The following is a 27213-nucleotide window of genomic DNA, read 5'->3' as shown; positions in this document are numbered from 1 at the left end:
CACCTGTGCACACATTTGACAAATGACTCCAGCTTTAACAGGTCAGACAGTAGTGCTGCTGGAACGACTGATTCTCATTTAGAGAGAATCCACAGCTGCTTTAACTTTACAGTTTGACTGTTTAAATTTCCGTATCAAAGGCAGCAGTATAGTTTTATCAAGTATAAATGTCTCTGTGTCAGCTGTGTACTGCATCTTACCTTTTCAGAAAACACAATTTACAGAATTGTGACTCACTTAGGAAATTGCAAAGTTGCAGATTCAAGTTATTAAGCTCAAATCTTTACTCAAAGTTAATTTGATGTGGTTTTAACGTAGTCAAAGAAAAACCTAAAGTAAAGTAGTTTACTGTACATAATGGCGATAGTTTATTCTTTACAATCTTCTCCCTCATTACACGAGAGTTGAACATAGCTAAACCTGCAATGAAATCTATGTAATGTTACACAAAACGGGTAACAAGCAAACATAATATCTCACTTTGCCCATAAAGAATAGATTTAATCACATGTAGACCGACCATGACTGATCAGTTCACATGAAACTGTCCATCTAATAGTGGGTGGAACAACAATCTCTGTCATTTTTTTAAATAAATAATTTTCAATAATAATAATAATAATAATAATAATATCATTAGATGTTGCCTTACTTCTTAACATCTTTTATCTAAAAACTTTTTTTAGTTTTTCATTTTTTATCTACACACAAGTTCTCACGTTTCACTATTGGAGTGTCTGTTCTAGCTCATCCAGAGCAGATACACTATCCCACTCGCATCCATATAATGGGACACATTCACATGCGCCCATGAGACTGTTTAATCCAGTCTGAGTGTCAGGCTGTCAAACAAAGAGTGTTAATCCTAGTCTCCATCACTGAACCGTACCCGGCTATGATCTGTCTGCTGCCACATCGGGACATCACCACACACTTACTTGAAGGTGATTTTGCTCATCTTGGAAGCAGGGTGGTCTGTGCTCTGTCGGTCCATAGAGGCTTTCAGTACATGCTTGGTCTCCTGTTGAAGAAAAAACACACACACCAAGATCCATTTAGTCAACATGACGATAACAGCTGCAGTGACAAATTAACAGTGAGCTACCTTAACACACACTAAACAAAAGGCCAATATGAGGAGGCCCGCTGCCAATTAGCTAAACAATCTAATGCCACCATCAATCACCTTGCCTTCGCAGACAGCGAAGAGAAAACGGCCATCGGACACTTCGCCTCCTACCATGAGCCGCTGTCCTTCCTTCAGTCTGTCTATGTATGTTTCTATCTACCTCTCCCTCCCCCTCCCTCCATCCCTGCCCTGTGCCGGGCAAGGCTCTATTTTTAAGTTGGCAAAAATCAACAACCACGGGGCAAACGAATAAAAAGTAAGAAGAAGAGAGAAATGCAGGAAGCAAAGACGTCAGCGTCAAACTGTTGCGAGAGCCTCAAACACACTTGAGGGGTGGCAGAGAGAAATTGCCCCAAATCGCTAAAGACAAGAAGGGCGCAATTAGGTCCTTCTGCCCTGTCACTTTCATTGTGTCACCAGCACTAATGGCTACACAGCTCCCGCCCACCAGCCCGCTCCTTAGCAACCCCCACCACCACACCCAACTCCCCAGTGGACCCACTGTCACACACCAAGTAAATATATGCTTTACAGCACACACAAACCCCCTCGCATATGTTCCTGCAAATATTTCCTCTACATATCCACTCTGCAGAGCTGCAAACACAAATATGGTGTATTTATGAACACACACACACACACACACATGTTGCCTTCACAAATAGTGACCCACTTATCTGAGCAGTGTGAGATTACCCCACAATAGTGTGTGTGTGTGTGTGTGTGTGTGTGTGTGTGTGTGTGTGTGTGTGTGCGGGGGCAGAAAGATGAGCTGGAGGCTCTAGTGCTCCATTGTTGCTGTGCATCTTCCCGCAACGCCATTAGCTAACACACATGCAACACAGGCTTCTTCCTCCTACAACACACACGTACACACTCATCACATGACTCGCTCAAGGTTCTGACACACACACTTTGGGAACACATCAAAAACACACTTGCACTTGAAGAACATCTATGTACTGTGAAGCTGAACTACTATACACATGTTACAATAAGATAAAAACCTTTGTATGTCTGCCTCATGATAAGTATAGAACATGTGTTATGTAAGATATGACGTGGGGGTGCACGCACACACAAACACACACACACACACACACACACACACACAAGCTTGTCTTTCTCTAATGCTTTAAAATTAAGGGAGTACGCCATAATACCCAGTGTGAATCTAATCCCCGATTGGGAGCACTCCTGTTTATGTAGACATTAAAAACAGCAACTCTCCTCTTTAGAAGCCCTGCTGTGCTCAGCCAATCAGCTCGCCCCGCTCACTGCTCGTATCTCAACACCATAACAAGAGATATTTGTGCCACCCCTGCAAGCATGTCAGACTGTTGTATTTGTGTTTGGAATGATGAAATCTTAACCTTGGAAGGATCACATACACTACATCACATGTGTAGCACTTTATATATGTGCCCCATATCCCTCTATACAGAGTCGCCTTTCAGTCTCTTCAGGGTTTGTTTGGTGTCTGTTTTGTTTTTTTTTACTTCCATCTATCGTGGTTTAGGCACTGCTTCTACCGTCTACTTACATTTCAAGCAGTTTTGTGGCCATTTTGTGTCTTTTAACTAACATAATGTGAACAGACACATAATACAGAAGCTGCGGCTCATGGACGTTCATCCATATATTCATGATTACTACTAAGATTTTTTTAGTCACTCAGACATTGAGTAACCTATATGATTAAAATTACAAAAACTGAAACTAAAAAACTCCAAATAATATCACCAGAAAGAGCCGCTAGAAGAAGAGAGATATTTTAATAAAGGAAAAGGAGAAGCAAGTTTAAAACTATTCATATATGATAAATGTAGGAAGCAAGATAAAAATGTGTGAAATCGCCCTTTAATATTTAACTCCTAAGAACGTTGGCTTAATTTGCTTTATAAAAAAAATGTGATTACATGAAAACCTTCTTAATATATCCCTCAGAGTAAGTTACTGAAAAGGAAGTGCATTACTATTACTGAAACAATACCATAATAGCAAGAAATACCAATACGTAACCCTCCCAGTGTGACTGTGCGCCAATATCGTTTGAACTGACACGTTAATTCCCATCTGTGCTTACACATCAACCTACACTTCAACTAACAATAACTTCTTTCAGCACTTACACTTCTGCTGACACTTTAAATTCCTTTTATCAGCTACACCTCAAGTGGCATTGTCAACACTGTTAGGTGCTTACTCTTCGGGATTACACTTCAACTCCTTTCAGCACTTTCCATCCAGCTGAATACATAATTATCAATACATCCACAAATGTACGTTTCAGCTGCACGTTTATAGTGTATAGTTGTGTTCTGTTTAGTGTAATTGACATATTTTCTCCCTCAGTGATGTGTTGAGCTTTGTGGTCCCACAATGAATGCTCACGTAAGTTGTAAAACCTGTGTGAATCTAAGCACAGCTAACAAGTTGTCTGGTCTCTTACTGCACTGCACACTGCAGTGCATCTTTTTGGGTTTTGGGCTTTGGGCATGCATGAGTGACAAGGCGGTGGGCCGGCGTACGAGGTGTGTGTGTGTGTGTTTGTGTGGTTGCTGTCAGATAGAGATGAGCAATGATGTGTGTGTTTCTTTTGTGTATTTCCTCTGCGTGCTGTAGTCATGTGCTCCACATCAGGCGGTTGAGGAATAGAGTGTCTGTGTAGGTGTGTGTCGAACACTACGTGAGTATACAACGTAGAATCAAAGCTTCTGCGTATAAGCCATTGCTCCCTGACCCTAATTGTGTCCATCACGTCAACTTACTGCTGTGCTCACACACTCGCCTCAGTCTTATGCACACAAATATAGTGCAATCCCTCAAGGGACAAACAGGTACAAACAACATGTAGCTGCTAACATGAGATTCGCACTGTGCAGCCAGCAGAATTTAGCTTAGTTACTTGTGGTGTTACCTTTTACACCAACACCAGAGTGTAACATATCAAAGTCCGACTTTCTGCTGTGTTAACACCTATTGCATCACTGCACCTCGAGGTATTGAAAATCATCTAAAAATGGGGGAGGCAGAGCGAGTGAGAGGGAGAGAAAGAGTGGATGAAGAAACATGGAGGAGGACTCATTTTGAGGATTGAGGACTGGCAAAGGGAGAGTGGTGGAGGCGAGAGGGGCAAGAGAAAATCTCTGCTGCTGCTGCTTTTAGTGCTTAACATTAAAAGTCTCATTTATTAGCGTCAACATGGCAGGAAGTCCAAATCAATTAAGGGGCCGACTGCATATTTAGCACTGCTCAGCCTTTTGCCAGTTTCATTAGCTCTTCCAATAAAGAGACAAAGAAATTGTAACTGAGGTATGTGCACCGACTACATGTGAACCAAAGGCAATGAAAGTAGTCCAAGTCTGGCCTTCACCATAACAGGCAGTAAAATCAATTAAAGGGGCAGGGCACATATTTATCACTGTATCAGCCTTAATTACACTTTATCTAGCTTTCAATACATCCTCCAAGACAAAAAAAGAGACAGAGGTATGTGTGTGCATGTGTATTTGCATTGTATGAGAGCGTGCAGAGATAAAGAGAGGTTGGCAGAGGAGCAGTACAGTGGATGAGTGAGGATGAAGCGATAGCGTATTGATCTATGGAAGTCCATCACGCACAGGACTCAATATGTCCAAGAGCTGTGACGGCCTCTTCGCCTTTCACACACACATGCACACAAGGAAACTCTCATACTAAATAGTCAATGAATATTCTTTGCTCTACTCAAACAGCCTGTGCCATATATAGATTACACAGTCTGGATCCCAAATCTCAAACAGACTGTTCAGTTTATGATTACAGTACTGGTAAACAAACGATTATCACCAATCATCATTGATTTTTTTTTTATCTTACTCGAGTTTAGGCTCCTGCAGCAGCTGCTGTGGAGATTAAATGAAGTCCTGTGTTATTGGATGGAACCTTGTACCTTCACAGTGTTCGCCTTTCAGATTAGTTGGACGCCAACTTTTTGATATTGGTTTGACTGATGTGCATCAGAGGGGAGCAAACAGTTTCTGCCATTCACAGTAATGAAGCTGCTTGTGGACCTTGTTTCATTGACTCTTGTGTCTGTCTGAATTTTCCTAAATTCCTGGAGCCAATTTCATACAATAAAACACTGTAAAAAGACAAAAAGCAGTGAGTTAAAGAGCAACGCCGACAGCTGTGGAGGTCTGAAGCAGAGCTTCATCTGTCAGACAGCCGAGAGATGTAGATTTTTGTAAACAGCTGTAAGGATATTTTAGATCTATAATGAGCTTGTTCTCTCTGGTCCGGTCGCGCTGCGTGAAGGGGATGAATCTTGACATGTTTGGGACAAGAAATATGGGCTTTGTCATTGTGTTTACTCGCTGCTCGCTTCTTACTGAGTTCTGCTTAGTCACCTCTGTGTCAAACACAACGGGGGGAAAACAACACGACTCTCTCTACCTGAGTTTCCCCTCACACACACATATACACACACACACACACACACACACACACACACACACGTCAGTGTGACCTCACATAGCCTCTGTCCTGGCCACAACACACACATAGCGGGAGGGATAAGAAAAGGCAGCAAACAAAGTCCTCCTTAATGGCAGCCTGTTCAGAAAAAGAGTGCATTTGAAAAGCTGACCTCTACAAAGTACAGCCTGGGGCATGGAGCTGGAACACTAGAGGAATACTCACTGAGTTGCTCTCTTTGTCTTCAGTGAGGAGACGGCTCACATCGAGGGACAAATGGAAATTGTAATTTGTAACTGTTATTTATTTACTTTCTTTTTACATTTCTCTATATCTTCTCCTTTGTCTGTTGCTTCAGTTAAAACCTCCCTCTCCTCCTTGAAGTACTAGTTTGAAGTGTCACACAGTCACTGGAGAATCTGAAAAACTTTACTTAATTTCTTTTTCTCTTTAAGAAGGAAAAGTTAGGGGGTGAAATCCACCTAACTTTTTTAAATAACAGAAAAGCCTTAAAATGGAAGGTTTACATTAACGTTTTCATTCACGTCACTGTGACATCATGCTCACCGGTTCAGGAGACCTGTTGCTGCGGTCATCAGAAGGGGGCACGGCTGTTTTCTCGATGGGAGGTGCTAAAGCAGAGTCACTGCTACTCCTCACCAAAAGAGGTGTATCTGAAAATGAAAAAGATTAGAGTTAGAGCCAGAGTGGTTACTGACATGACACTGTAATGTTTTAGGATTTATAGTTAATAGTTGTATTTTATTTTAAACACACTGAGGATCATCAGAAAGAGAAGAGGGGAGGACATGAAAAGAAGAAGGAAGCAGGCTTCCTGCTTCTTTTCATCTTCTGGCAACTGGTCTGAATCATGCTGAAGTGAGCATCAGTGAGACTGAGACTTATTGAAGGACCCCTAAAGACTGTCTGTAAAAGGATTTGCCACCAAATAACTGAAAAAAGGAAACTGTACAATCTTTGATGCAACCTGAAACTTTATAAATAATATAGGAAAAAAGATGGAACAGCTGATGCCTGATTGAACATCTTCCAGCTAACTCTCATTATTGTAAAACCCTTTTCAAGATCTTACATCAATATTTAGATGATTCACAGTCCAAGAGAGCCGACCACCGTCCACCTTAAGCTAACAAACAATGCCCAACCTCCATACCCATCCACAGTGTACATTTTCATGCGGCCAGCTATTGCCTCCACGTTCTTAAACACACACATTCACACGCACGTGCACTTTACACAAGCCTTTCCTGAGCCGCAAGGGAGCCGTTAGGGGGAGAGATAACATGGGCAGTTCTCAATCCACAATAGAAGAATTCAAAAGAATCTAATTTGAACCTTTGTGCTGCCCCTTGCTTTTAATGTCGACCACAAAAGGTAGCAGCAAGATGGTATTTGTGGGTGAAAAACCCATAGTGGGACGTTCTTGAATTTAACTCAGAGGAGAAAATAAAGACAGGGGCGAGGGGGGATAAAAGGGAGAGTGATGAACACAGAAGAGAAAAGGAGCGAGCCAAGAGATAGTGACAGACATAGAAAAGAGAAGGCAAACAAAATTCTTTTCTTTTCCTGTAATCAATCTCTCTTTGGAGGGTCAGTGACAGGGTCCTGGTTTAATGTGCTCAGAATAGAGAGAGCAGAGGAGGACAACAAGCGGAGAAAGAAAGAACTGGCTAGGGTCACAGTGTGCGACTGTGTGTGTTGATAAAAAATGATTATTCCAACCATTTCAGACACATGTACAAATATCCCATCCACCTCAAACACACAGAATCACATGTTCGGTCACCTGATGAGGTTAATTATTTTAATTAATAATCATAAATCCCAGTCTCACCTTCCATCTGTCTGGGCATCACACTCTCTGCCTACTAACCGTGAATGTTAAAAGACACAATGCTGACTCACTATCACTTATATGAGAATGCACGAAGGTGTCGAAAGGCATTCAAACTCTGCTTTCCTGTAATTAGGGCTCAGGTTGCCTGTTTTCTGCTTTAGCTATTGAGAAAATCAACTGAATGCAGTGAAACACAGACTTTGTGTAGAAATGTTGAGCAGAAACTACACAGGAAACAGTATAATATACAGTAATGACATGTGCTTTGATTTAACACAGAAACATCTGTTAATAAAAAAAGGTGTACTCTCAGAACTGGCATCAGAAGGCATCAAAAAATACATCAAAGTGCCACTGTATCGGTGCCTTCTGCGTTCTCTGTCTGATTATCTATTAATCCTGTTTGCATCTAAACTAGGTCAAACACTGCTGATACTTTTCAATAATGTTAAATTGCTCCTTTGTTAAGGTGTGAATTGTAGAAGCGCTGTATTCTTTTAAACCGCACAACATCGTAAAGCACTTTTCTACTTTTGTGACATTTTCCAGGCCAACACATGGTGCAGTTTACAAGTCAGGAAGAGCCACACATAGAAAACAAATAACCCTTTGCCCAGAGGTCTGGTGCAATTTAAGAAGGGAATGCAGATACACACTGGCACATGTGTTTTAAGCCAGGTTTGCTGAGATAACACTATGGAATAAGAAATTTTTGACTAAATGAAGTTGATATCAACCCCTTCACTGCGACTAACTGCAAGGACAGTGAGCACATTAAGCACCAAAGTACCCTTTCTACTGCAAGGACAGCTGGAGTATATAACAACACTGGGTCATGTAAATTTTACACTTTGTGAATGATGAACTGTAAGCTATGACTTAGTGGCTATAACTGATTTCCAAAATGAGCTCTACAAATAGGATGCATTCCCTCATGTTGCAACACCAAACACATACACACTTCATCACAATGTCAATGATGCGACTTTGTGAAGTGACCAAGGCCGCTCCATGGTCACAGTCAGGGTCCATTACCCTGCAGTCAGCCCCATAAATCCTCCTCCGTTTATCCAGTTGAGTCAAATCTGCCTTCATCAATCCACCCACCACTTAGAGCTTTAGAGCTGAGCCCAGCCCATATGAAGGAACTTGAGGGTCACTAGGTTTGACCTATGACCTGCAGTGACCGCTGGAGGGTCAAGCTGTGTCAAAGAGAGTCAGGGTTATTGATGAGAGCGACAGTTGTAACTCTCTCATGTTGGCCGCCATTTGGACGCTCTTAAACCAGATTGAGCAATTACTAAATGAGAAAACCTGAAAGTACCTGAAAAATAGTAGCACTTTTTCTTTTCCTGAACCTTCAAAATAAAATCTGCAGTGAAGAAGTAATTTACTGTAATGATAAATTACAACCTTCTTATCTAAAACAGATCATCAAATTGATCAAATGATATAAATGTAATCAAAACCCTCTGTGAATGTTATAAAAGGAGGTTCGGTCTCAAAGCAGCAGAAGCAAATCAGCATCTGTAGCCCTAAGGAGCTGTACATCATTCATGTCTGCTGTGTGTAAAGTAATTCAATTCAATTCAATTTAGTTTGTATAGAGCCAAATCACAACAGAAGTCATCTCAAGGCACTTTACAGTGTTTAAGGTTTAAGACCTTACAAATATAACTGTATACAGAATTATAACGAAAACCCAACAACCCCGCTTGAGTAAGCACACTTTTCTTTTTATTCATTTAGTTTTTTTATCATATATATAAAAAGAAATCCACTTCAAGGCCAGAAAAGGAAGTGATAACACACAAATGAAAAACACCCAACTTATTTTTCCTTTGAGACCTGAAGCGGCCTTGGTGAACTCTGCCAGGTCAGTGTTTATCTGCCTCTCCGACTCTCCATCTGTGGCCCTCTGCCTAACTAGGCTGCTTATGCAATCTGGGAACACGGAGGTTTATTTTAAGAATTTCATCTTGTTTTCAGTTCTGTGAAAGTTCTGTAAAGCAACATCGTTAGTTCACAGCCAGGCCACGTGTGTGCATATGTGTGTACAGTATGGTGCCTTTGTTGTCCTTTGAGTTTGCATGTGCAAGCATGTGTGTACAGTGTGTGTAGTAGATGTACATTTATTACCAAAAGCGACTGGGCTTTGCTTCTCTGTGTGTTTATATTTGCAGCAGTTTTCATGCTACAGACCTGGATGGTGTTGTTTCTCTGGCAATCGATAGAGCAGCACAGCTCAGGCTGCTCATGGGATGATGTGATAAGGACTCTCTTCCTAAAAGTGTGTATGTGTGTGTGAGTCCATGTAGCAGCAGATCAATGCAGGTCTAATCATCCTGCTGGGGCAGTGTGAAGTCCAATCACCCTGTTCAAACAAGCGACCCAACTTGACACACAAACACTCTGGTGCCTGACTGATTACTGAATTACTTCGGATTCTATTCGCCACCTCTCGGTGCAATTACATGCAAACTAGAACCGTATTACTGTGGGTATTCAGATTAAGGAGCAGCTTCCTGTTTAGCCGACACTTCCTGGTAGAAAATTAACGATCAGGTTGTATCAGTCACTAATTAGCGTTAATTCCATAACTTGACCAAATTGAAACTTGCTGTTGTGATGTTGAGTCCTGTAGAGAAACAGGCCTCAACATAATTCCACTGTTTATAACCAAAGATTGTTTATGGAGCAAGATGTATCACCGAGTAGCACCAATAAAGAGAATGAAGATTTGAACTCCTTTTGCTGTGTACAGTTTTTTATTTTCACTACTTTCACTGATCATACTTGGCACAAACATTTGATAGAACCAGGTTAAAGAAGCTAATTAGACAGTTTAAGTCTGGCCAGCCTAATTAATTATGAATTGCACAGAAAGCATCTCTGCGGCAGGTTAAGCAGAAAAATATAATGGTAAGGAAGAATTTTTGTAAATATACAAGGCTACTTAACTTATCTTGAATTCTTCAAATTCTTACACTAATAAACTTTGAATTCCCTGTCACACCTGTCTCCATCCCATAGCTTTCCTACATTTTGCAGAAATTATGTTTTTACTAGTAAAACCCAGTTAACAACAGATCGTTATACGGGGAAAGAGAAAGCATGCACAGATACCCTTAAGACTCAGCAGTGTGTGTTGGGTTGTTTAACTAGCATACTGGGGTTCTTTTGTCATATTACGTACATACGTGTGTGTGCGTGCCCTAATGACAAAAGCACCGTTTGCATCAGTCAATCTCTATATGAGGGGCGTCACAGGGTCACATCATAACTAAGTTAGTCAGGGTTCAACAGGGCTGCAAAGCAGGTTGGGGGGTGGGTGCAGGAAGAGGTCCCACTGGGTTAAAGATAGAAGAACAAGTATGTGTGTCTATGTGTGTGTGGGGGGTTGGAATTGGTCCATTCATGCTTGGCTGGACCCTGGGCATGCTAACAGGCTACAGTGCTAATCTAGTTAGAAGTGGAAGCCATGTGGAGACTGAAAGAGCAGGGCAGGATGGGGATACAGGAGGTGTCTGGCGAGGGTGGAGGATGACGGGTGGGTTCTGTGGTGAGCTGGGTGGCAGGTGGCCGAAGCTGAATAATAGAGTAGGTAGGAAATGACTGGCTGGAGACGAGAAGGGGCAGATAAGGGGACGTCGGGCTAAAGTGGGTAGAGGGAGAGAGATGGCAAAGGGCAGGTGTGAGGGGGCGTCACACGGATTCTCTATAGCCGGCAGATGGAGAGATGAATATGAAAGGGTTCCCACAGAGGCCAAGTGATTTCACAGACCCCTGTTATAGGCTCATTTCAGTGTTTGTCTTATGCTATGTTCTCATCCAACAACCAATCACTGTAATAGAAAATAATAAATAATAAAATGTAAAGACAAACCTGTGCTATTTACAGTAAAATGTAGCTACAGCTTGAACAAACTGTATCCCAGACAAAGCAACACAAATTTCCCCAGAGGCTCCTTTAGGCTTCTGACTGTCTAGTGCTGTGATATCTCCCTCTGGAGATGCACCATGACCGACTAACTTGTTCAATCAACTTCCTGACTGCAAAAAAAAAACATAGAAACGCCACTCCTTCCTTGCATTTGTAATCATCATCTGTGCATTTGTCAAACCGTCACTCTCACTTACACTTTAGCCCACAATTTCTCAGCAGGAATTTAGTAGGGAGATAAAAACTACGAAGTATTACTGTAACACTCCTACTAAAAACAAGATCATTTTGAGGAAAGGCAAATACTGTCTTTGTTACATCTATTCAGTTGCAGTGGCACGACTCCCAACACATTTCTTAAACAAAACTGCTTAAGGTTGGATTTGTAAGCATTTCTGCTGCTGCACTCCGTTAACATTGCTCCGGATAAGAGCAACAGCTCAATACCAAAAATATAAATGCAAATGCAAGGCAAACATAGAACAGGAGCAGATGCGCTTATAAAAAAAAAGAAGAAGAGAGAATGGCACAAAATGTAAGATTGTTAAAAGGAGGCTGGTGGTAGATGAGAAGGAAAAGAGTGGAGAGTGTGAAAAGATGCCGTGCTCCTCTCCTGACATCATCCTGAAAATATTCTGAACCGTTACTAAATTAAGTCAGCTGCCATCTTTGATCAGGGTCAACTTCTCTTATTTTTAATAAGTTCATTTGTTGTCACTCTCTTCTCTCTCCTTTCTGTCTGCGTGTTGTTTTACCTGAGGTCTCACTGCACTGTCATGGTAAAGCTGTCTTGCTGCCAGAGAGACACAGATCATACATGACGTATAAACATACACATGCATGGTGTAGTTAAAGTGTTAGAGTGTACAAACATGAGGCTTAGAGTCAGCGCGTGTGGTTCTGAGGCTCAGGCTCATCAGCCACAGACTGAGTTGGTCAGACCATAAAATGACAACAATAGTTAAGCATTCATTTATCAAGATATTTACTATTTCAGAAGCAGAATTGGTGCATATCCATCACCTTAATGGTGCACAGAAGGAAGCTTTTTTTGTCAGTATGAAGAATAGAGATGTGACAAAGACAAAATGAGGGAGCAATGTGGCTCTTAGTAACATCATGTGCATTCTGTTCCGTCGTATACCTTAATAGACTTCCCTCAACCAAAATGTAATGGATATAAATCAGGGGTGCCTCTCTGCTGCGCACGTAAACAGTGCAACATACACCAGAGTTTAAGTGTTTTACATTTTACTATTTTTGGACACTCAATCCTCATTAATCAAAATACTGAACAGTAGTAAAAAATCCTCTGAAATGCTGCTTTAAGATGAGGACACATCTTAACACAAGAACAAACCAAGTGGAGAACGTTAAATGAAGAGAGAACGCTGTGTCAACGCTGCAGCTGTTTTCACACAACATCAAGTTACAAGTAAAAAATGTTAGTTTTTTTTTCTTTTACAACACAGTAGGTTCGGTTTACAGCTGTTTCCTTATAGTATTTGCAGACTCTCTCTCTCTCTCTGTCTCTTTCTCATACTGTCACACACCTACACAAACACACACCTCCTGCTGTGTCACCTCAGTAAACTTTGCGAAACAAGTGTTGATTGCGCTTTGCTTTAATTCTGAGGATGGATGAGATCTACCCTGAAACTCCTCTTACAGTACATTTAAAACTCCAACATACTGTATGTACTATTTTAGATTTCTCAGAACAGGGATATTACATTTTAATAATTTAGGCTTCAATTTAAAGTTAAAGGTTTATGAATGAATAGTTATGATATGAAGCCAAAATTAAAACCACTTGCATCAGAAGACACGGTCAGTAGATGTGACATACTTGCTTTGAGGCTAGCCTCGTTGACTTCAATCTCTCCACTGTTTTCTTCCTGGTACTGCAGGTGGGGATGGTAGTGGAGGGGTTCTGGGCTGGGATTGGAACTGGTATAGCCATTGGAAACGTTGTCTCTGGGACTGTCCGTCCTTCCGTACTGGACATTGTCGACCACAGCCACCAGCTAGAAGAGGCACATAAACACAGAGTCAAAAGTGAGTCCCTAATCTTCTTAAATATTTATTATAAAAGGTGCTAAAATCTAAAATGAGGAAGCTTGACAGTCTAAACAATGTGATTTCTGGCATATAAACAAGTTGGAAACATGCATACAAACACTCCAGGTTATAAAGCATCTCCACTGTGCTATGATCACAGTGAGGCTTTTATGCGATTTATCTTGCCAACAGTACAAATGCAACGCGCCTCATTCTGCCAAGTGTGCAGATGTGTGTGTGAGCATGTAAAGAAGGTAAACAGAGCTGGATTCACAGCTCATTTACTCTCAAACCTCTTACAGTGCAACACAGCGGCAGATGCCACTTCAGCAGCACAATAACTTTTTCTCTTTGAACAGAGGAGAAGATGTGACCGGCAACTCAGCAGATGGCCGAGTGAAAGGAGCTAATACACATGGCAAGGCCGGGCGAGGTGTGTATGTATGAAATTAGAAGTCAAATGAGATCTGACACGAGAATGAGAAGCTGTCAAACACAATGACACGGTCACCACAATAAGACGGCGGGAAGAGGTGGTGGAGGCCGAACGAACAGGGGGGTGGAGGGTAGGAGAACGACAAACAATCCTAATTGAGACAGGGACATGACGCCAGTGTGTGTGTGTGTGTGTGTGTGTGTGTGTGTGTGTGTGTGTGTGTGTGTGTGTGTGTGTGTGTGTGTGTGTGTGTATAGAGCGTGAGGCCGTGCGGATACAGGGTTTGATAAATGGGTGCGTGGTGGCGTGATGCTCTCATTAGACGATGCTGGTGAAGGAAATGACCACTTAATGAAAAGCAATAACCGCAATGGAACAAGAGATGGAAATGAAACAACAGACGAGTGGAGGACGTCAATTAACAACAAAGGAGCGTGGAGGCTGAGGGTGTGTGTGTGTGTGTGTGTGTGTGTGTGTGTGTGTGTGTTTGTTTGTGTGTGTAAACAATAACCAAAGATGAGGCGGATGAGGTGTGATGGATGATATGCATCATCCATCACGCTGTGCCGCTGCCTCTAACCTCAACCTCCCGTGATTCAATATCCTCATGACACCTGGCTGATGCCATGCCAAGTAGATTCATCTACAATCTACAATATTCGTGTGTGTGTGTGTGTGTGTGTGTGTCTGTGCACGAACATTAGACAGACTGAGCAAAAGTAAAGATGAGGAATTGAGGAGCTGGCAGATGCAGAAAAGAGAGAGAAAAGACTGAACACCAGGAAAACAATCTGATTGCGCTGCTTGATGGATGCTTCTCAAGCTCTTTTTCTCTTCTTTATCTGCTTTCCTCTCTCCCTCTCTCTCCTTATCGGCCTGCCTCCCTAAGGCTCCGTCTCATTCTCCAAACTCGCTGACAGCATCAATCAAAGAGGACGTCTCAGAGCATAATGTGATGCGCATGCACACACGCACGCCGACGGGCCAGTATGAAGACACAGCGATGAGTTGCCCTCGAAAACTATTTATTGGATTTGAACAACAACAACAACTTCTTTTAATGCGTGGAGGGGTGATGATGATTTGCTTTTCAGGAGTTTATTTTTTATGGCTGACTCCGGCGGGGAGCGACGCTGATGAAGGCCGCCCTGCTGCTTCCGCTCATCACTCAATCAAACACAAAGTATCAACAAAATGAATCACGTATTACTTCATCTGGAACGAGCTGAAGCATAGGAAAATGGCACTGTATTCCAAGATGAGCTCTTCCCATTGTAACCCATAATCCTTAACTCAAACATCTCCAATTAAAGCTGACTCTGATTACTGTAAACTATTCTTTATACCAAAGTCAAATGATCAAAGATCTGAAAGATAGAAAAGATAAAATGATTTAAAAGTTAATTAAATTGTGATGTTATTTCATGGATTCAGGCCCATGCAGATTAACAGGGTGCCCACTTGAATGTTAGCTGATTGGCGCTGATGAGGGTCAAAATACCGATGGCAAACCTTCAATTAGCAAAAAGTCTATTACTAAAGTTTGAATCCCAAGCAGCCGACAATATTCAACCTGCAAACATTACAGGTGTACAGGTCTAAATCTATGTGGCACAGTTAGATACAGTTCAAAGCACTCAAAAGCATTTAGTGTCCTAAATAGTTAATGATTCATAAAAAAAACACACTGTATCAAATGAAGTCTCAATAGTCAAAGTCTGAGCCAAACCATGGATTTGGAGAACAGCTAGACCCCTAAACCACTGTATGTGTGTGTATTTCCTACCACTAACATAAATAAGTGCTGTGGTTTTGTTGCACTGACCCGCTCTATATTGTGTCTGCTGGAATGATTTAGCTTCGTCTGCTATTAAAGGAGGTGGTTATGGATATCTCATTACAGATTACATTTAAGCTATCAGTCAGCCGCTCCTCGGAGAACACACAACTATCATTAACAGTGTTAAATACTTGGGAAAGGCTTATTTTTCAAAGTGAACAGTGGTTTTAGATTTGGCCCATCAAATACAGCCCTAACGTGCTCTTTTGGACCCCGCGCCCCAGGATGAAAAACAACACCTTGAATTGTTCACAGTGTGTTTACTTAACACACATGTGCCTCTCTCACCATCCTGACTGTGATTAGTATTCTAGAAAACAAATCACCTTATTTTCCTGCTGCGTCCGTCGGGGGATATTGATATGGACCTGGGGAGCCTGCATGTCAACTGCTGCTGAATAATGTGACCCCTTTGACTCATTTCCATAATACACCCAAACACACACCGGTATCCATGCCAAATACAAATGGCTGAACCCCTTTATATTGTCATGTTATGGCTGCAGCACCACTGAGCATGCAGGCACTACATCTGTAGCATGGGTAGCAGTAAATACGCTCCTCAGCAACACAGTCAGAGCAACTTCTGTAAGATATTTTCTAATATATTTACAATATTTACACGTATATGAACAGAGAGAGGACAAATGTCATGAATTTTCAAACACAAACACGTCTGGAAGTAAAAGTTGATGGTATTTCTCATGTTTTCTTAATAATCATGTAAAGTGAAAATCAGAAGTTAAAAGTTGTTAAAGAGGTTGAAAATATTTATTCACACAAAGAAACAGATTTAAATATTGAGTAGAAATAAATTTCAACAATAAGATCTATGGCATTTGATGCCAATACTTAAAGAAGCTGATTTCTGTACGTATTTCATTATTGAACACAATACAAAGTGTGAGCATATCTAATGCAGAAAGCTGTGAAGGATGATGGACTGTGCAGCTCATCATGCATGTTAGTGCAGAGCTTTAATATGTTGCAGACAGCAGAAGGTCCAGTATTCAGGCAGATGAACAGTACAATAGCTGGCTGGACTCTGGGTCTCTGCTGTTCTGCGTGAGAGCTCTGGGCCAGAAGTATTACAACAACAGTATCAACCAAAAGGAAAGGAATTAAAAAGAAACAAGAGGGTGAACAAAGGATGTCAGAATCAACTATAGTTTTGGCTAAAGTGGATGGGAAAACCAAGGGAGCTGACCGTTGTCGTAGCACAAACCATCTCTAAAGGAACAAACGCTCCTATTTAAAAATTCAGACATTATGCAGATTTTGATGAGACTTGGAGTTTATGACTGAATCCTTTTGTGTTTTGAAGCACAAACACTTCATTGAAAAGTGATGATCCAAAAATAAGTTTTTGTGACATTACATGACAAGTGTTCGTCATGTCGTGGGCGACTCTGTATATATGTGTATGTTGAGAGTGAAAGCAATGAAGAGCTCTGTTCAGGGAGAAGCAGGCCGCGTGCACTGCACCCCCATCTGCAAATCATGACACAGTGTGTGTATCCATGTAACAAGACTAGCTGGAAGGCTGTGTGTGGTGCAAAGCAAAAGTGATCATCACAACATACATGAAAGCCACTTACAATACCATGCATGAAGCAGAGAGAGAGAGAGGGGGGGGGAGATAAACACTGTGTCTGTGTGTATTCCCGCCCATACACACTGCCTGGAGCTACACAGAGTTAAAAATGCAGCTACACTCCCCTCCAAAAGTATTGGAACACTGAGGCCAGTTCATTATTTTTGTTGTAGACTAGAAACATTTGGGTTTAACGTCAAATTATTAATATGACAGAAGATGATTTCAGCTTCTGTTTCCAGGTGTTTACATCTGGATCTGATAAACAACCTTAGAAGAACCTTTTGTTTGAACACACCCATTTTTCGTGTCAGCAAAAGTATTGGAACATGTGACTGACAGGTGTGTTTTGCTGCCCAGTTGTGACCTATTACTCCGATTATTTAAACAAGCAACAGACGTTAAACGAGTAGACTAAGGAAGACAAAAGCAGTGGACGACAGAAACATTGTGAGAGATGTAAAGCAAGACCCTAAAAACAGCTGTTAGTGACATCAACAACAACCTCCAGAGGGCAGGAGTGAAGGTTTCACAATCTACTGTTCTCAGAAGACTTCATGAACAAAAGTACAGAGACTACACCAGAAGATGCAAACCACTAATTAGGCAGAAGAAAAGAAAAAAGGCCAGGGTGAAATTTGAAACACAGAAATTAGCCTCAAAAATTCTGGGACAATGTTTTATAGACTGATGAGACAAAGATGAACCTTTACCAAAGTGATGCACGAGCTAAAGACAGACCTGATCATCATGACCCCAAACATACAAGTTTAAATTTAAAGAAGAGTGGAGGTAATGTCATGACTCAGTAATCTTCAATGATGATGTAACACATGAAACATTTTGTCTTCCATTTTAAAGCAAAACTAACTACAAACCAAACTGACTGGGAGGTCCTTCTTCATGCAGCAAGATGATGATTCTAAACACACCATCTATTTTAAGTCTATCTGTTCCAATACTTTTGGAGGGGACTGTATATATGAGGCCCGCTGTAGAGAAATGTGCAGTTATTATTTCACTATAACTTCATAAAAAAGCTATTTTTATATTTATTTTACAAGGATGTTGGGCCTTTCCTTTCTGTTTTCCCTACTTAAGAAGAAAGAAGAAGAATTTCTTCGCTTTGATATTCAAACTTGCACATGACAGAGAATTTCACACAAGCTGCTGGAGACAACAGCCAATCAGATTCAGAGTTATTATAATAATAGTTATTATTTCTGAATGTTTAATGTTCAGGTTATGAAATTATTCCAGCTGTTGTAAACAGTAGATGTTTACATGCTGCAACTCCCAGATGGAACAGTTGACTGTTTTTAATAATTGATGTACTTGCTAAGAATTAATTAGCCAAATGCAGCACGTTGTGTATGTAGCACAAGGGAGAGAGAGGATGGCACACACACACACACACACACACACACACAGATATGCATATATAATGTATGCAATCACGGATGTTCACACACTGTATAATGGCATTATTTAAGAATACACACAAAAAAATAACTGTGGACACAATGTCAGACGCACAGACTTTTCACAGACAGAGGATGAACAGTGCCACCTTGCTTTAGTCAAATACTATTACATGTGGGTACCACTCAATCCTCTAGCCTTTACATAAGCATCAGCAACACACACACACACACACACACACGCACACACACACACACACACACACACACACACACACACACACACACACACACACACACACACACACACACACACGCACACACACACACACGCACACTTCCGTATTTCATCCGCTGGTACTAATCAACCCATTTTTCTTCTCCACTCATCGCAGTCTAGCACTGCTCTGTTTGTGTGTTTGTGTGTGTGTGTGTGTGTGTGTGTGTGTGTGTGTGTGTGTGTGTGTGTGTGTGTGTGGGGTACCAGTCCACTGAGATGTATTGCTTTTGCGCACTTGTCATTTATCTTACGACTGCATCCCCCCCTTTCTGTTTTCTCTCCTCATGCTTTTCTTCATTTTTTCTTTGAACGAGAGATGCATAATTCAAAAGGAGCACACAGCATCCTGACAGTAGTACGGTAACCCAATCATCTCAAACATACACATAGGTATATACAGTACACATACCCATTCACCTAGAGTATTTTAGACATCTGTTTTTAAAGCACTAAAACTTGAATCACACAGAATAAACCTCCCACTCTCAGTGTCTTGGCTTGACTGCAGAGAAAATCAACGCCTGCACTATGTGATGATCTTGTGTCCATATATTTCTGATTGCACTGTAGCTAAAAGGATTTAAACTGTAGTTTACGATCAACACTTTTCTCCATACGGCTCCTGAATGTGCATTTATGTTCCTGGGTGGTGTTTTTTCCATTCGCCAAATTTCTGGCAACTGAGGAGTTGTAAAGAAAAAGTAACAGAAATCCAGTGTGTGTGATTTAGTTGCTGTTCAACAAAGAGCAGACATGATGTCTGGAGAGGGGCTTTCTTCACGGCTGTAAAGCGTGATGAATGTTGACAGTGCACAGGTGAAGTAACATATCTCACCCTGGCTGAGCAGAAATTGATGTTATCTATAGCATCATGTGAGAAATGACAACACAGTTGAAACAAGGAGTAAAATATTTCTTTTTCTAAACTGACTGGGAGGTTGTAAAAGTGATACTTTTACATGTGTATCTTTTATAATGAAAAATGGTTTTAGGCCAAAGCAGATATTTTTTGCTGACACTTACGCTTGATATAATGTTCTTCGAACTAATGTGATTCTCTAACGAACCCCAATCCCTATATAAATATGTTTTTTTGACTGATTGACTGAAAATAGCTTTTTGCAACGTCCTTTATAGACAGTCCAAGTCTAAAATTCTAAACTTGTGATTTCATGATTAAATGATGAAAGAAAAAGATGTTTTAATGTACATGTCAAGATAAACATGTTACAACTTGTTAAAGCTGCTTGGAAATATCTTCATGGAACACATCAATCACATTAAATTTGTTCAGTACTGTAATAAACAAGATTACACCATCAAATGATAACTACCTAATCTGTACAGCTGTTTCTCATCTGAGTTTTAAGTGAGTTTTAATATGGACACCTCACAATACACATACCCCAACTGCTGTCGGTGTACATATGCTGCAAAACAAACGCTGCACAAAAATACTTCAGTGCACTCAAGTGTGTGCAAAACTTAATCCAAGTTCAAGAGTATATGTTGTACACACTCAACCTACATACACTAGTATTTCCAAGGCACCGTAGGGGCTGTCAGAGAAATGTTTGGCCTGTGTTCTTTAAACAACTACAAAATTGGTTGTGTTACCAGTGAGAGCAGGACTAATCCTGCTTCTATTCCAGCCCGAATCTATACAGCACACTACCAGATGTAGGGAGGATTACCTCTCAGGAACACACACCTGGCTCTGGGCCTGCACCCTCAACACACAGAGGCAGAGCTTTAGATTAGAAAAGAAACCACAAAGACACAAAGGTGAGTGAGGAGGGACACAGTGTCCCACTTGTGAACTAAAGCACACAAACAGATAGACAATCTAACTTTTCAACCCTAGAGTAGAAAGAGACTCCTTAAAAATAAAGAATCTTGCAGAGACGTCGCTTTTCGAACCCTCTAAACGTTTCTGTCTTTCTATTTGAAGTGATGCCAGCAGTCCCGAACAGCAGCTAGTACTTCCACATTGAACATAACATCTCTTTGATGCTTCTGACAGACTGAGCTAAACACTAAAGCCTGTTGGTGCAGCGGTCTGAGCATTTACATTCATGCAAATTTAGCAAAGGATGACCCAGATCTCATCCTGCTCCTGCAATGTGAAAACAGCAAAATGGAAGAATCGAAAGGAAAGATCAAGGAAAGTTGCCAACCCCATTGTTAACATTCAAGGTGATGTTAAATATGATCTTACTTTACACAGAAAAACACATTTTAAACATTACAACATTAACACCAACATGCCAACGTCATAATTACAGACCAGAGTCTAACTTGATAAAACTGCATTAACGTTTCAGCTGCAGCCATTTTTTTCTCTTTAGTTTTCACACTAAAATAGTACCCTCGAATTCAGCTGTGTGGAAAATATTTGCTAAAATACAAAGTGAATGATGTGAGATGTAAATACATTCAGTTAAAAGTGGCCGAGTGAAACGTGGACAAACAACATGCAACAGGTGAAGAATCAAATGCACAAGAAAGAAAAACAAATGTCCACAAAGTTAAAGTATATTGTTCATGCACACAGCAAAAAGGTAAAAAGGTTCCCCATGGCACTGGACAGGGTTGAGTTATCATTTTCCATTTGTGTGTCCACGCACACTCACATCTGTCACATCAGCCACAGAGATGGAGTACATATGTGCCCACTGAGAGTGTACACACCCATACATACACAAAGCGAGCCACCAGCTGAGGTATTGCGGTGCTGACTATGTGTAGTGACAGGTCACATTATTATTTATGCACACTCATAAAGGGAGAGAGTAAACTCCTCATATATCACACATGCCCGAGAGGCCAAAAGAGAGAAGGAGGGATGAGGAAGAGGAGGAGGGAGAGGTGGAAGGGGAGTTGAGGGGAAAGAGGGAGCGAAAGGAGCAAGGGATGTGGGGGACAGAAGAGCTCCAGGCCTCATATTTCTCAGACCGGCAACACAAATATCAAACCAGCTCGTTCATCATTCCCGCAGAGCAAACACAACAGTGGTAGTTACACTGGTGCTGTTCCGCATCTGTGGTCATGACACACACAAACACACACACACACACACACACACACACACAGTCGCACTTTCCCTCACATGCAGCAGAGGAATGTGTGATCCCCTGACGCGCTGAAAGTCATAACCTCTTTCTCATAAATGTTCATAAATGCACACAAGCACACACTCAAGACACAAACCAAGTCACTCGCGTCCCAGCTCTCTTCCCTACAAGTCAGAGCCAGAGCCTAATAATCAGCTTTCTTTTCCCTGTGGCCGAGGCGAGGCCAGCTGCTCCCTCCGACCTCCCTCCCTCCCTGCTTCCTCCCAGGATCTGACAGAGAAATAGAAAGAGTGATTAACTCTGAGCTGCGAGGCTGCCGCCCTCTCACCTGTGGCTCCCTCCTCCACAGGCTGCCCCCTCCCTCCTCCTCCTCTTCGCTCCATCTGCCCTCCCTTGACATTAGGCTTGCGTGCTATATGTCACCTCTTTCTTTCTGCCTTCTTTGTGCCGACAGAGCTTTGAAGTGATGTTTAGGATTGTTTAAAGTGAATAACCATTCTTTTCATTATGTAAAAGACAATCTATTAATAATGCACAGGGTTTTCCACTGTGGCTACGATGTAAATTCTTTCCGCTGTTTTTCCGTATCCATGTCAGAGTGCTCTCATGACCTAAAAGTGCTATTTCTTTAGGCGTAAACATTCTGGTTTCCGCCACAGTCGAGTGTGCTGGTAAACAGTAGATATGAAGTATACATTACTAACATTCAGTATTTGCCGTTGCTATGGTGAGCCAGCATCGCTCAGAGCCTAAAGGTGTTGTGGAAGAAAAAGCCTCACCTCCTTTTCTTACACGCCTCAACATATGTGTTCTTACCAACATGCCTTATTGGATAGTTATTGACTCCACATGAAAGCCTGGAAGGGAAAAGTAGGATTTGTGCTACATTACATGTCTGCAAGACTCACGAGTACAAAAGTCCACATGACAGCACCATCCACCCACATATATGAATGTGAGGGGGCTGGAGCTACACTGGTTTTTGTATTGTTTTTACACATAGAAATTATAATAATAATAGCTACAGTTTTATAAAGACACAGTATTCTTTTTACTTTATCGCAACAACTACCTGAACCATTGGGCAAAGCATGGCAGAGTGTAGCTCAGAAAGCGAGGGCACGGCAGAGCAGAGTGGATTGATTTTGCATCACGCTAGCCCTACCTTATGTTTGGAGCTTTAAGTAATTTATCAGGCAAAAATCAAACATTGCATGTTCCAATTTCCTGCTTTGCTGCTCGTCTTTGTTTTCCATCATTTTAAAAGTGAATATTTGGGGAGTGAGGGGGTTGGACTGCTGGGCAAACAAAACAAGCACTTGTTCATCAAAGTCAAATTTGATTCAGGTCTGAGGCATCGTACCTACAGTGCAAGACTCATGTTTTACCGCCTCTACTGGTACCTTACTTCATCATCATCATCTGTGATGTGAAAACCCCCAATTTCAGCACAGTCAAACAAATAAAGTGAAATAGTATAGTAATGGAATTGTAGCACATTTAAGAGTCCTTCTGCATGGCTCCTGACAGTACTACAAACTCAAGTGGCAATCACGCTGGACAGCAGTGAATCTGGAGACGAGCTTTGTTGTAGCCTCCCCTGTTGTTATCTTGTTTTCTTTTATGTACAGTGATTCAGTCAAATTTTGTCTGATGCTTTTACTGAAAACATAAGGTAGCACTTGACTGGGGGCAGCCCTGCCATTTTATGATTTTACAACCAAACCACTAATCAAACCTTTTGTAAAGCTGCACTTCTGGCGCTTACCGTCTTTGAACTTATTACTTATTACCATCAATCATTTTGCTTTACCAAGAATAGAAAGCCCGACTTATGTGAGTGAAACAATCCCTCCTCTTTTCTATACATCCCCTCGTGTGTCAAATGTAGGTGGGCTAATAATTCAAGAGGCCTATTCAGAAAACATTACCATCCACAGAGCTCCATTCATTAGGCCAATCAGTTAGATGATGAGAGTGAGAGGCAGGAGAAAAATGAATAACAATAACGGTGTGTGTGTGTTTGTGCACGAACCTGTTTGTGTGTGTGCAACACAATGGACACAGATGTGGTTTGAGCTGTGTAATTGTGCCAGAAATCATTAAATATTTAACCTAAATGAGCTGGATTCAGTATTACAAGCATTTGTCTTCCAGTTGCTGTGAAAGCACACACATGCGCACACAGACACGTCCGGGGAGTGTGACTTTCTGCTGATTTGAGTTATTAGCAGTTGGAGTGAGCTGAGCGGAGACTCTGCGAGCAGAGGGAAAACGCTCCACGCTTTCGCACACGCGCACACACACGCACATACATACACACTAGTCTGGGGGCAATGTCATCTAGGAAAACAGATGGTGTGTGCCTGGTTAGGTCAGAGAGTAGATTTGCTGTAAACAAGTTGATCTATAATAGATCATTAGCTGGATGTGATTAGCTCCTCTGCAGGCTGCTGTGCCAAAATCACTGTTAACTCAAAAAGCTAATACTGACAGCAAACACAACACAAGCTGCAGCTTATGACTGATCCGAATGGGTGTTTTTCATAACAAAACTCATGCTCCAAGTTCATTATTTGTTAGAAAGTAGCTTCTGTACCAGATGTCAGACCACCTCTTCCACATCGTCATGTCTCCTCATGACCAGAGTGATTATGTGCACGTGTGATTAGAAGGATGAGTCTGTGGAGTGCGGTGCCCCCCTGGCCTCAGCACTGCCGGCTTCCCAGATTCCTCCTGCCAGACCACAGCAGGCACAGGCAGGTCGGGTTACAAGTCTGACCGTCTCGCTCCATTAGGAGCTAATGTGTGGTATGATGGTGACACAGAGGGCAACACAGAGTCTGTGTGATTAACAGAAGGAGAGGCACCAAAGGACAAGATCTGAGGGTGTGATGATCTGGCGGAGCATCTGTAAGTCACACACACCTACACAAAGAAAACAGAAACAGGCCTACTCCTAGCTGAATCCTAGTCTATTGCTTCAGTGAACTGACAAATCATTTTGGAGAGGTGCCATCATTCAAAGTCAAAAGGTGGAGCAATATATCATTTAAAGGAATTAAAATTTCAAAGTGCAACTTCCAGAGAAAACTCAACATGCGTGGAGTTAAATGAAAAGCAGACGGGCACAGCAAGAATTATTTCTCCTTAAGCCTTCCTTGAGTTCTCTCATCATAATTACAATCAAACAGGGCTTGGTGAATGTGTGTGTGCGCGTGTGTTTAGGGGGGTGGTATTGTTAATTGAATATAATCAGATCAAGCGCTGTTGTGATTCTCAGATAGGGGTGCAGAGGGTTTGAATCAAGGTCGAGACTGATGAGATATGATCAAATCAGCTCAAGTGACCGAGTCCCACCAGGCAAAACATTCAACTCATCTGGCGGTGCATGTGACAGTCTGACAGAGATAATCTTACTTCATCCAATATACTGTAAGTTTAATATATTCTAATTTCCAGTGGCCTGTCACCAAATTGCATGAGAACATATAATAAATACAGGGTTTGGACAAAGCAATTTCAGTAGCATAAGTATTGATTTAAATATTTTTTAAATGATAAATTTGGGGTTTACCCAAATGATGCCTGTTTACCATCTTGGCTTCTGGGACTGGTCAGATGAACGGCAGCAAAGAAGAAATACGGGCAAAATGCTGGAACAACAACAAACCAAAGATGCAGCAACATCTGTTAAAATAAAAGCAGACTAACCCTCCAGGTTTTAGGACGCACTTTAGATTTTAAACTAGGTTAGACTAAGACCATCACTGAAGACTACGGGATATTTATAAGCTTCCTTTTCTGTCACTAAAGGTGATAAACATTACAAATTCCAACATTGCATTTACTGTACCACAAGTATACACTCAGAAGAGTATGTGCCATCACAAGAGGAACTTTTTGGTTTAATAATGCTATGGTAATATGGAAACTTGATAATAATTTATATGACCTTATAGGATAACAATACTAGAGCAAAGACAAAAAAAACTGAACCGATACCATTTCAAATACAAATTTTCAAAATTATTTTCAGACCATTAAATCTAAAATGATCCAGGCTTTAACAGTTATGACAAACTTTTTGGAAAAAGGCCAGAGGTGATTCAAGCAAGCATACAATAGAAATAACATAATGACTCTACAGGGGAAATACAGCCGATTCATTTTCCAACCTGGTCATGTCGACAACCTATGCTAGATTTCTAATTAATATTCTAATGTGTCAGACATGGTGTTGATCACAGTCCGTCTTCACAGGTAAGGTATGTGTGGAAAATGATTACAATGTGAAAAGGCTATAGATTATGATTAGGCTGGCATGCGTGTGACATTTCCTAATCAGCACACTTGAACCTTGTGCTCCAGCTCATCACTGTCCATTCACAAAGTGCGCAGAGTTTTGGAACTATTCAGATGCCAATCAAACTTGGCTCGTCGTGACAGGGAATGAGGGGAATGGAGGTGAGGGAGCGAGATGCCATGGAGCGTCAAAGGCTAATCAGCACGTATGCGACTCGCAATCACTTCCCATTCACTGAACTTTTTCTTCAGCGGGTTAGCACATTTTAAGTAATGCCTCATTGTTGCCTGTCAGAGGTGCCGACATCTGACATGTAATGACTGGAGGCAAATCACCCAACGTAACTTACAAGAGAGTTCTCCTGGAGCTGCAGAAGTAAAACCTACAGCAGCCATTATTTGATTTCAGGAGTTTTGATACCTGGATCTAAAGACTGGATTTATCTCCATATTTAGTCACAAAATAAAAAAATAAAAAAATAAATTGTATCACCATCACTGTAATTTAAGGATAGGTCCAATACCCTGTTGTAAACCAACTTATTTTTCCACTTAGTTTCCTACCAACGTGCAACTTTAATGCCAAACAAAGATGTTGAATGCATTTTGTGCCTTTATAAGTCTGACATACAATTATTGGCAATGATCAACTTGTTCTGTGATTTACCAAATGATATCATCTGAACTGAAAAACACCTCCAGATGACATCACCTGGAGGAGATATGTATCTAGAGAAAGAAATATTTTAATACAGGGAGGACAAAGAGACCCTCATTTAAGTGTACTGCCTAAACTAAGAACCACAAAATCAGG

At 41.3% G+C, this 27213-nt stretch overlaps 1 protein-coding gene across 1 annotated transcript in view; it reads right to left on the bottom strand.

Annotated features, from left to right (window-relative positions):
- pard3ba (par-3 family cell polarity regulator beta a) overlaps window positions 1-27213 on the bottom strand; it is a 134077-nt gene that overhangs the window by 94924 nt on the left and 11940 nt on the right. The window contains exons 3-5 of the mRNA XM_026362167.1: window positions 13238-13415; window positions 6155-6261; window positions 939-1021 (exon numbers count right to left, since the gene is read on the bottom strand). Of these exons, the coding sequence (XP_026217952.1) occupies window positions 939-1021; window positions 6155-6261; window positions 13238-13415 (368 nt within the window). The remainder of the gene's footprint in view (window positions 1-938; window positions 1022-6154; window positions 6262-13237; window positions 13416-27213) is intronic.

The sequence above is a fragment of the Anabas testudineus genome, chromosome 2 (genome assembly GCF_900324465.2).
Source record: "Anabas testudineus chromosome 2, fAnaTes1.2, whole genome shotgun sequence".
In the NCBI taxonomy this organism is placed as follows: domain Eukaryota; kingdom Metazoa; phylum Chordata; class Actinopteri; order Anabantiformes; family Anabantidae; genus Anabas; species Anabas testudineus.
Note: the sequence above shows the minus strand (reverse complement) of the source record. Positions and strands in the feature narration are given on the sequence as shown.